The sequence below is a fragment of the Mixophyes fleayi genome, chromosome 6 (assembly GCF_038048845.1).
Source record: "Mixophyes fleayi isolate aMixFle1 chromosome 6, aMixFle1.hap1, whole genome shotgun sequence".
Taxonomy (NCBI): Eukaryota; Metazoa; Chordata; class Amphibia; order Anura; family Limnodynastidae; genus Mixophyes; species Mixophyes fleayi.
In genome coordinates, this window is record NC_134407.1 from 54,984,260 (window position 1) to 54,996,790 (window position 12,531).

General features: G+C 40.7%; 1 protein-coding gene across 3 annotated transcripts in view; it reads left to right on the top strand.

Annotated features, from left to right (window-relative positions):
* Positions 1 to 12,531, top strand: part of ASCC1 (activating signal cointegrator 1 complex subunit 1) — a 172,495-nt gene that overhangs the window by 127,218 nt on the left and 32,746 nt on the right. The window contains exon 10 of one of the 3 annotated variants that reach the window (XM_075215198.1): positions 6,055 to 6,247. The exons of the other annotated variants lie outside the window; for them this stretch is intronic. Coding sequence (XP_075071299.1) covers positions 6,055 to 6,072 — 18 coding nt within the window. The 3' untranslated portion in view covers positions 6,073 to 6,247. Of the gene's footprint in view, positions 1 to 6,054; positions 6,248 to 12,531 lie in introns of those variants that run through there. 3 annotated transcript variants of the gene reach the window in all.

Consider the following 12,531-nt stretch of genomic DNA (forward strand, 5'->3'; position numbering starts at 1 on the left):
TTTTAAGGCCCATGTGCTAAAAGAGAGAGTATACAGAGAGATCTGTATGCTGTACCTAAACAATAAACATAGCCAATACTGTTATGTACAGTGGCATTAAAAAGTATTCTGGATAAATCATAAAATATGATATCATCTGCATCTAACTAGCAAGAATAGACAAACACAAAATTGCAGTAAATGAATGAATAACATAATGAGGATAATAGCATAATAACATAAATGAACTTCAAGATTGCATGTGAATGTGACTCTGATATTTTTGCTTTCAACCTCATGAGGTTATTATTATAAATAACACTATGCCATACCTCCAAACATTGTCCCAGGATAAAGTAAGTGCCTCTCTCTCAAGGGTGTGTGGTTAGTGACCAGCGCTTCAGAAGTGCTAGGCTGACCCCAATTCTCCTTCCTCACCTAAAATAGAGTTGAATGGCCCCATGCACCAGTGACCTGTGCGTATGGCACCATACACCAGGGTGAGTGGGAACATACCTCCCAACTTCTCACAAGCTATGACAAAAAATTTGCCAACTGGTAGGGCGGCAGGACAGTTGGGAAGTATGCTATGCTGTGGAAACACTGTACACTGCAAAAGAGATGTGTTTATATCTTTAAGTAAACACAAAATGACTTGGACCTGCAATCAATCCCATTAAGAATTAATATGTGGATCAGTTACCAAGGACAATGAAAAGCTCAATAAAATCATGGGTTCTATATTGAAATGTTTATTTTGTTTTACACATCTGTACATGTAGTTGGTAGTAAGACCGACAGTACCCTGAAAACAAAGGCCACTTATTCCCTCTACAAATTTCCATAGCACAAGTTAGAGGTTACTGCTGTGGAAATGACATGTGATCATGTTCTAATCTCTGCATGTGTGATTGTGTTTCACACATCTATTGTTTATGCTACGATGGATATTGTATGTAGTGAAAAGCATATATTAGCTAATGAGATCATTGTTCTCATTGTCATATATTCTCTGTGCTTTATGTTATAACTTTATTTATATGTTAGTTTGTGTTTATAATTTCAACTTTGAATGTATATGTCTTGTTGTAATAGTGTCATTTTGTCTGTGATACATCTCCCTTGTATTTGAGGGGTTTTTCTTGTTTTTTTTTGGGGGGTTTTGTATACACAGCTTTTAAACTCTACATCAGTATTGGGCAAGTGGTCTGCTGGCCTACTGGGACAACTCCTGGTGAAGCCTATGACCCTGTCCACCATTCAGTCTTTAGTAGGATCCCAGCACAAATATTGCCAGACTTCTGACGGTCACTTTTGGCGGTGTTTGGATCTCTCAGGTATAACAAAGCAGACAGGCCACTCTCACGAGCACCAACAAACAGGAGTAATGTCCAGTTTGGCCAAAGAACAAAGAATGATCGTGGCCTTCTTAGTGCATTTACTGACTACATTTACAAAAATGTCCAATAATTATACTGCTGATTTAGATATTGAGCACTATTATCATTTTCAATATTGCAGCGTGTATAGCTACCGTAAGTCCTTCAAAGTACTTTTATTGGGAAAGTAGTGGATTTAGTACATGGGTTATTTAAAGTGAAAAAAAAAACATTTTTAATCTCCATATTCAAATCCAGCTTTTCTGTAACTTTATTAAATTAATTTGATTTTTTAAAAATAGTGTTCTTGCCAGGTTTTGAAAATCTGAAAATAATACAGCCTGAGTAAATTGCCTTGTATAGCTACTAAAACACATGATTTGTTTTAGTAATTCAGCTATAAACCTGTGCCCCTCCATCTCTGTCTTGTATGTCTTGCTATAAAGTCTTACGCATAGTTAGACTAACTGTTGGTGCTGGTGGTAATGGTAATTGCGATACTTACTATACTGACAATGACTTAACAGACAAAAAAAATCCAAAGCCTATGGCAGCGATATAAATAAAATGCATACATGCAATAAAACACACATAGAACTGGTGGAAGCACCTGTGATACTAATCTCAGGCAGGGGCAAACGCAGGATTTGAGGAGGGGGGGGTCCCACGCCACAATACCAGTGGGCTTGTCCAGCACGTGCAGGGGCGTGGCTACAAACACACACTGGGTTAAACACACAGACGTGTAAACTGTCCCATACACAGACGAGCACAGACTCACATATACACAAGCACGCAGACATGTAAATTGCCACGTACACAGATAAGCACAAACACACAGACATGTAAGCTGTCACATACACAGATAAGCACAGACTCACACATACACAAACACACACAGGATCAAACACACAGACATGTAAGCTGTCACATACACAGATAAGCACAGACACACACATACAGACGTGACTGGTCTGGCCGCCCGGTGGCCTCTTTTGCCCATGCCTGCCCTGTTGCCAAGCAACGGGACACTAGTTTGACAGCCAGCAGCGGCAGCTGACATCACCGCCGCCGACGCTCCCTATTCCTCGCCACTATATAAGGGAGACTCTGGCACCATTAGGGTGCCAGAGTACTAGGTCTGCTAGCTCCAGGAGCCCATGTGCTTTATTGATTCTCGGTCTCTCTTCCTAGTTCTGATTTCGGCTGTTCCTGATGCTCCTCTTGGATTCTCCCTTCGGTTCTTTAACCCTTCTCCGGTATTTGACCTGTGCCTGCCTGACTATTCTTTTAGAACCTCCTTGTGTACTGCATTGACCACGTGGCTAGACCTCAGCATCCTTGACCATCCGATTTATCTTCGCCTATCTCGCTGATTACCGTCCTGGAGAACTGCGACCTGAGTGTCCCTCACAGCTAAATCCAAACCTCCTTTCAAGAGTAGGGCAGTGCCAAAATCAGCAGATAGCCACAGTTGCTGACAACTGCTCCCCCTGTTTCTGTGTGACCAATAGCACTGAGACTGGAGAGTGACAAGAACACTGCTACCCCTATTTCTGTGTGACCAACGGCACTGAGACTGAAGATTGATAAGAACAATACCACCCCTCCTGTTTCTGTATTAGCAATGGAACAGAGCAATGTCACTGGAGACTTATAAGAACACTGCCATCCTTATTGTTTCTGTTTCAGCAATGACAGTGAGCAATGTCACTGGCACTGTAGACTGGCAAGAACACTGCCACCTCTCCTGTTTCTGTGTAAGCTATGGCACAGAGCAATGCCACTGAAGATTTTTCAGAACACTGCCACCCCTCCTCTTTCTGTTTCATTGATGACGCTACCTAACTTCACTGGAGACTGCCAAGAACCCTGCTACCCCTTCTGTGTCTGTCTGTGAAATGGCTCCGGATCTCTGTGGAGGGCGTTACATATAGAATCCCAAACCAGTGAGAGCCAACAATGCCACAATGACGTTTTGCCTCGTTTTCATTTCCGAGGGCAAGCGAGAGTCCCGAGCCATCTCCGAACTCGGATCTGCGATGTTTGGGTGGGCTCGGTTTTTGGAACACAGTCCGAGCATCTCTATTCTGAAGTAGAGATATTTGTGTGCAGAGCCGGATTTAGACCTCATGGGGCTCTAGGCAAGATATTGGTTTCCCCCCCCCCCCTCTGAAACAATTCATAACACTATATTTTTTTAGCATAGCATATACCCCTATAGTTAAGTAGAAAGGTAAGCTATGTACCGCCGCACATCATGCTGCTCCTCCTGCATAACCATGCAGCCTCTCATTACTGTCCCTCTCATTACACTGTGCCCTCCTTTATCATTACACTCCATCACACTGTGGTCCCAGCAATTAAAGAATAATGACCATGGATCCCATATTTTGTCAAAGGATCATATACTCCATACGATGAATATTAAGCTCAGTGGTCGAAGTTGAAATTTAGAAGTGGCGGTATAAAAAATGTAATGGGAATGGAAACAAGTGAATGGAATTTTATTATTTTACAATGAAGGCAGTATGAGTAGTAGAGATATGGCCTACTACCATATACACCCCACTTCCACCACTGCCTTTCAATTCACACAAATTGTACTTTATCTTTAACTAAACTTAGGTATTAATCATAATTAACTTGTCAAGAAACTGCAGTTCAAAAAAAAAAAAGCAGTCTCCTATCACTACCACGTCACAGACCGTCCGCCACTACAGTTACTGACTGCAGCCCTCTACCTACAGAAACATGAAAAAGTGCTGGAATGTAATAATCATATTAATATGTCAGACTTCTGCATGAATCCCATAGTGCAACATTTAAACAAGACTCATAATATAAATCCCACCAGATTCAGGATAGTTGGCAGACTGTCCTGCTCTCTCCTACCTGTTCTCGTCACATTCACCACTTGCGGCTGCTGTCTCTTTAGATCAGTTGCTGCTTGTCTGGATCCTGGAATGTTGGAAGCCCTATTTGGAAAAAAAAATGGGTACATGAAGTTTAGTAAACTCCAACCAGCCCCAGTGTTAAATCAATATAGCACCCACATTTTATAAGTAGGCCTCCCTCTAAACAAAACATTTAAATTAATAGCATACACATTTAATAAATAGACCTATTTCCCTCCAACCAGCTCCAACATTAAATTAATAGTGTTACCATTTAAAAAATAAACCTATTCCCCTCCCACAAACAGGCCCCCCCCCCACACACACACACACACACACACCATAAATACACTGGCTCCTCACACACACACACACATAATATACATACACTGGCCTCTCACACACACATAATATACATACACTGGCTTCTCACACACACATAATATAAATACACTGGCCCCTCACACACACATAATATACATACACTGGCCCCTCACACGCTTATGACATACATATACTGGCCCCTCACGCAAATAATATACATACACTGGCCCCTCACACGCACATAATATACATACACTGGCCCCTCACACGCACATAATATACATACCCTGGCCCCTCACACGCATATTATATTAATATACCCCCCCCCAACTTTTGTAGTCTTCTTTCTCTTCACACATGGGTCAGCTCCTGTCATGTGGTGCAAGTCCCATGTGATACAGAACAGGCCACACATAGAGGAAGTGAGGGAGGGGACCAGCCACCTGGCTATAATACCAGCCCCCCCCCCCCCCTCCCCAACTCGTATGTATGGCCACCGGAAGCTGTCATTAGGCAACAGGTATTCAGAGTGTAGTGTCTTTCAAAACAAAATGGGCTAGAACAAGACAACGTTTTCTAAAGCTTTAAAGTGATTTTCTAAGGGTTCATTTTTAGGATGCACTATTGTACTATAAGGCTGTTAAATGCTCAAGAAAATGTAAATACAAGTATTACATACAAAAACTGTTAAATAATGTATTGTTGATATAAGCTTGAAGTGCTTCAACTAAGCTTAAGACTACTCTAAAAATCAATTAAAATGAGTAACCGCACTGTACTACACTGCACATAAATGTACTACAGCTGACTATAGGAGCTTGCTTTTCTTCATCTACCACATTTTTGTTTGTTTACTCAATCACCTACTTAGCAGCATTTTTTTATTAACTACATGTACCATGTATTTCTGTTATTTCTAAGTGATTTATAAACCTCCTTTAAGTCGTCTGTACATGTCAATATTTGGTTTTATGTATCCATTTTCTTGTTTTCCTGTTTAGTAAATGCTGACAAACATATTTACCAGTGTGACAGTGTTCTGTGTAAACACTTTCTTTTTGGGGTTGATATGTTTTGTGAAGCATGTGCTACGAAGCCTGATATAGGGCGATAACATTGAAGGGAATGTTCGCTTCTCCCAGAACATAGAATTTTGCTTATCATGTGGTTGCTAATACATGGTTTATCATGTCTCACACCAGTGACCACATATTTCTAAAGCATGTCAAATGTTTCTCTGTAGTTATATCTGTTGGCAAATGTTTCTTTGCTTGTATTTCATTTTGGAAATTGTAAGCGCTAACGTATGTATGTCTGAGGGGTTGTAGCATGGATGATCGGCTTTCAGATGCAAGTATTCCTTGATTTACTTTTTTATTGCATTTTAGATCTAACACTATTACTAAAGGGCATTACCACGTGTAAATTGCTTATTATGCTGATGAATACTTAAGAGTATCTCCTTGTTTCTGAAGTGGGTGAGAGCAAATTAGCAGAAGCAGTACCGTTGACTCCCTGAAGACGGCACAGACATTGAACCTGTTTTCCTGTCCTCAGACATTGTTCTTTTTATGTTATATGTTCAGTGGTAATTGGGCTGAGTACCATCAGGGACATTTATGACAACTGATGCTTCGTTTTCCAATACAGATGCTGTGAGGCAAAGCAACCAATCATATGTTTCGAATAACAAGAATAAACAATAAGAAATAAAATATGTATGTTTTTGTTAATTATAGTGTCTTTCCAGTAAGTTCTCAAAATAATAGAGATAGAAACAACTACTATAAATGTCCCACTTGTTTGTTCAAAATGGGCAATAATTGTAATAAATTAGGTATTCTCAACTTTTTCTTTTGGCGTCCAAATACTATCCAGGATGGATTATCGTAGGGCACATTTACAAAATGTGAAAAAAACATTAGGAATTAGTAAAGAGTACATATACAAAAACTAAATAACTCGCTCTAAATGGCATGTCAACATCTGGGTTTTTCCTGACCCTAAGGTGAGGAAACCCTGTGGTAAACTAATATAAGTGTTAGGTAATAATATAAAATTGTCCATTCCAATTATGTGTTGGCTTTGCAGTTTTGCACATTGCTGCGGTGGAGTTGCTAGATAATGTGGCCGGTGTACTCAGTGGTAGGCCTAGCCAATTTGCTGCTTACGATAACTAGCAATAAGGTAATCACCATTATCATTTACAAACATTTTTTACATAAATAAAATTGGTGTTTTTAGATGAGACTGCCTGAGACAGGTAACGCATTAGAGGCACATTCCTGGGTGTACTCTACTAGCTAGCTGTGACATTACTGATGAAAAGAACACTCCGAAGACGATATAGCATTTTATATACACTGCGGAAATAGGCCATGCCTCCAATAATACTAACACTTGTGCTGCTGGTTTAACATACAATCCAGGGAATTGAAAAATTACTGTTGTTTTTACTGCTACCCTTTCACTTCCAGAGTGTAAACATTTTCCTTCTGCCCTAACCTGCATGCCTATGTGATTAATGGCTGACATTCTGTAAGGCTTAGAAAAAAGCATGGCCTTCTAATAGGAAAACCATCATGTGCTAGAATGACAGGATTTCTCATGTTCTGAGACCTAGTGCACAGGGTGTGCAATTGCTGTGACCGTCTCCCACCAATGTATTAAATAGATATGTCTAAGAAAACTTGCAGAATCCAACAGAGGGGAATGTGAAGTAAGATTTCTTTAGCAGCGTATATATGTTCTTGAATACATTTTTTTTTTATTTATTTTTTTTAAATGTGACCAGTTGTGTATTTCTTTACCTCACCATATCTTCTAGTAGTCTTCGTTTTGGTGATGATGGCTGTTTTTAGTGTGGGTATAGATCTTAGAGCAGGGGTGTCCAACCTTTTAGCTTCCCTGGGCCACATTGGAAGACGACGTGTTGGTTTGGACCGCACATAAGATACACTAACAATAACGATAGCTGATCATCCAAAAAACCATAGAAAACAAAATTAACATATATATATATATGAGAAAAAAAAGTGATATATATATATATATATATATATATATATATCTATTACTTTTTTTTCAAATCCCCCTATACTTACCTTTCAATCGCCCTGTTCAAAAAATCCTCTCTAGTTATTATACTATAATCACTTTTTGTATTGCTTCGATGCAATATCAATAAAGTGCATTTAAGCCAGGCATTGTATATCAGGGTGTCCTGACCAGGCCTGCGGTACCTGACATATACATCACTGTGACCCCAAATTGTGACCTGTTTTGCTAATTACACCACTATGTTAGTTAAGGGATAACAACTTATAATGGGCCAAAGAGAATAATATATAATGCCCCATTAGTATTACAAGTAGAAGTATGTAGCAGGGAGATAAGGTCCATGATGCTCCAGGACAAGGTGACTTTTATTCACTGGTCAGCGTCCCTTGAAATAATAAAAAAATCCCCCTTAACTTACCTTTTAATCGGCTAGTTCTCCTGTCCTCTTCTCCTCTTTTCTCCAATTCTGTGCTGCTGATTGTTCTTCTCGCGCGGGTGACTCCTCTGTACTGCTCTCCGCAATGGATGTTGGGCGTGATGACATCATGCCCGACATTCACTGTAAGCACCGCACGGAGGAGGAGACAAGGGAGGGAGCCGGAGTACCAGCTGACGTGACCGCATGACTGCAAGTTAAGTATTTTCTTTTCTTTTTTTTTGCAGGATTTTTTTTCCATTAACAGTGCTGCCCCCTGTCTTAGAGTACAAGGGATTCTCAAAATTTGCAGTCCAATTATACTTTGTTGTATGGTATGTGTGTTTTGCAGAACTCCTGTTTCGACACATTTTTAATACCACCCAAAAGTCTTGATTTAGTAAAGATAGTCCAGACTCTGGAGGACTGTCTGACAGCCAGAACTTTTGTGCTCACTGTCGAGTATGATGGTAGGTATGTCTCCCCTGGGTAACATGATCATGCCCCATCCAGATGCGACCACTGCCTCAACATGGTGTGGCTTTGCCTACATCACTAGATGGCCATGCCAACTTATTCAGTGTCCTAATTCCAAAATTTAAATGTTGGAATTTAAGCATTGCTATTTCCAGTCTGCAGCTTGTCAGCTACAATATGCCAGCATTTACCTTCTCTTTCTGCCAGCATGTACAGGCAGCTTTAATACAGTCTTCCTGTCATTCTCGCACTGCAAGCAGAATTCATAGTGCATAATCGCTGTAGTGTTTCAGGAATCTGGCATTTAAACTGCCTGAACATGCTGGCATGCAGATATATGCTGGGTTCTTAGGGATGATATGTGCTTGTTAATGAAAAGCATTGCACTTGCATAAAACCCCCCATAAGTGAACACAAACGCTGTGTGTCTTTGCTACGTGGCTCACATGCGGAATACCCATGGTTGAAATGCGCTATATGTACTCACATGCATTTGCGATGCATCCAAAATACAAGAAACGCTAATTTTTCCATTCGCCTCAAGAGCCATTTAATTTCATTGGGGCCTCAACCATGTGCACTACCTATAGGAATCCTATGAAAGTAAAGAGGCAGTTGAAATGAATTTGAGATGCTCTGTACCTTAAATAAACAAATACAATTGGACAGTTTTCCCGCTTCCCGAATCACTAAATTCCTCCACCAGGTCCAGAGCTAGACTATTTTGGCTAGTTTCCACAAGAGTTGTGTGGCTATTACAACCAGAGCCGTTACTACAAATGTTAGTGCCCTGGACGAGAAAGTGCACTAGCCCCCCCCCCATCTTGTAAGGTGTAGGAGTTCTTTCCCAGGCATTACAAACGCTTGGCAATGTCCCCTGGGATGTCACACTGCCCTAGCTGCAGCCCAATGTAACCACAAGGACAGTACATTGTATAACACTACAACTAAACAAAGCTACTGGGGTGCAAGAGGTATATTCAGTACAGGCTGAAACCAGTGCCCATTAACATGGGCGCAACTAACAGGTTTAGAGCGACTGAAAGAGGGGCAAAGACAATGGAGGAGTGTAGTAAATGGTCAGTGAGCCCAAGGAGGAGGTGCGCAGTTTAGTTAGTGAGCAAAATTTTGAGGTAATGAGCACAGGAGGGAAGAGGACCCTGCTCATTAGAGCTTACAATCTAAAGGGAAAGGGGCAGACAAACATTTGACCCATGGGGGTGAGCCAATGTAAGGATGATCTGAGGGCAAGAAGCAGAGATGGAGGATAGGAAAAGGTGAGGTATACTACATCATTAAATGGTTAAGTGGAGGACTGGTAGGCTTTTCTAATTATTTAGAAGTAATGAAGAAGTCAGAAGAAGAGGGGGATCATCAGTGTCTGCTCAATAAAACAAAATAAAACTCCAATGATTATATTTATATTGCCTCCTGTTTTATTCCAACAATCCATGCAGCCCTGAGCTTCCACTATACAATGGCCACTACAACTACTCATACAGGAAGCTCATTCAGATCCTATAGTAAATGTAAATGGCAGCATCACAGGCGGCGGATACTGGCAAAAAGAGACCATAAGCACCTCTGTGCAGTTTCGGGACATAAATGAAAACAAATACAGTCACATAAAATATGAAAGTACCAAGCACCAGCCCTCGGATCCCAGATCACAGCTCTCCTCTCCACAAGTGTGCAAAATCAGGATAACCCCCAAACCAGTCATGTCCCCTAGGGAGGTGGCGCTCCTTATACTGAGAGTCCCCATGTCCCCTGGGGAGGTGGCGCTCCTTATACTGAGAGTCCCAGTACACCGACTCCTTGTACATGATAGACATACAGTGAAGTACACACTAACCATGTGTCATGAGACCCTTAATGTTCAGCGCTCCACTCTCAGTATTCTATAGTAATTATACAAGGCATTAATCTGACAACAGCTCAAGCATGGCAGATGTTTTCTGAATGTTTTGATAGATGCTAATTAGCGCTACCATTGATTATCATTTTACTTTTTAACACATAGAAACCTCTAAATGCTGCAACAAATGTTGAATTTGACACAGTGCAAAGTGAACTCCTGTCAGAATGGGCGAGTGTGTAAATGTCTGTCTACTTTCATTATTTTCTGAACAGTGACAGAAAGTGAATGCACACTGCAGTGCTGGAGAGAAGCTGATCATTTTAAATCATGTTTTCAACCAAGACAGAAGAAGTAAATGAATGTGAACGTTTGAAAAATCATTACATTATTAGTGGGAGGAAATAAATTTAAACAAAACAATATGTCAATTACTGGTTTCCAGCGTGCTCTCACCGCGCTCCCAGCAGCAGATGTCTGGCGGTCCTGCCACTGCCCTGCTCTCTAGAATGGTGATCGTGCATGTAATTATAAAGTAGCAGTCATGTGACTGCTGACATTAAGCCCGTCCAATTCAAAAGTGCTCTATCTATATCTATATAATGCTAAGCTCCTACCTATACTCCTTCGGTCCAGTACATATTGGGTATTCCTGTGATTTGTGTCCCTAATCTCACTTTTGCTTATGATTTGGTACAGCTTCCTGTTTTCGGTCGAGCAAGTGCATGTGGGGCTTTAACAGATCCCCAGGTGCTGATGTCCGGAGGGGAGGTCCCGCTACACCCTCACACAGACCCTGCGCCGGGGATGGGAGTACATGATGCAGCTCCTGACCGACCCTCAGGAGTTGGTACATGGCATGTTGCACAAAGTTGTATAGTGCAAGTAGCATGCAGCCGTGACGCCCCCTTGGCTTTGCGCCCTGTGCGGTCACACCGCCCCCGTTATGGCCTTGATTACAACCTTACTTACAGGCTGTAAAACCACAGGGAAAAGGTACAAATGTCTGATTAGTTGCAGTGTGTCCAGGAAAATGTTACCATTCACTGTAGGGGTCCTTGTATGATTATAAAAATAATATGAGCGAATCCTAAGGTCCTGTTCCTCCTACTGTAAATTACTAAAGCATATACTGTTTGCAAACCTGTAGATGTTTGCTAAGCCCTCATCTTTACTCCTACAGAACTTGCCAAAACATACAAGTAAGATGGAAAAAAAAAAGGGCAAGAATTTAATAATATAGAATCCTAACTGTGGGAAATCTATTGTTTCATGTAGTAAAACATAGGAAGGACGACTGCCTAACACACACCTAAACCACTTCATGCTCGATTAATAAGACATGACATTATCAACGCTTAATTTCAAGAACTGTGAATGGTGTCTGTAAAGAAAATGGCATTTTCATGAGAACACTGATTCCTAGCAGCGGCAGCTATCTATTACAGTCTGAGAGCATCACCGCCTTCAATCAATAAAACTGGCTGGAAATCCTCATTGTTTCCTAATGACCTCAAAATTCCACCTCCTCCTGGGCAACAGTGAATTGCTGTATAATATGATAGTAGAACTGATGGTGTTTGAATGACCTACCTGTAAGATTTGCATGGCTGTTTCTTCAAGCCCATGAGTATTCTTGTCTCGGGGGATCTGGTCCTTTCCATGTTAAAAGAAAAATTAGAGATACTGGCAGTGGAAAAAGCTTTAAAGCTTTTAAAGTGCATCAACTACATTACCACAAAAATCAATAGTGCTCAGCATAATTCTCAGTAACATAAATAAATAAGGTTATATTTGTAGGACGTGTTCTGCAATCACTTTTGCAAAGAGCAAAATCTTTGCTCTCTGCTTTCACTGAACATTATATAGCATTTATAAGCCAAGTGAAAAATAATTATGATCAAATACATATAGATAATACACATTCATGCTATAACTTGAGTACAATAAAATGCTTAATGCCATCCCCTTTCTTGAACTCTAGAAAAACCATTCCATGTTAGATCACGGTGGAGCCTATACAGTCAGGTCAGCAGATGACCTCCCACACACATTAGTAGGCTTGATCCTCGCACCTCCTCTTTTTTCACCAAGACACAGCACAATTATTATTATAATTATTATTATTGACAGTTTTTTAAT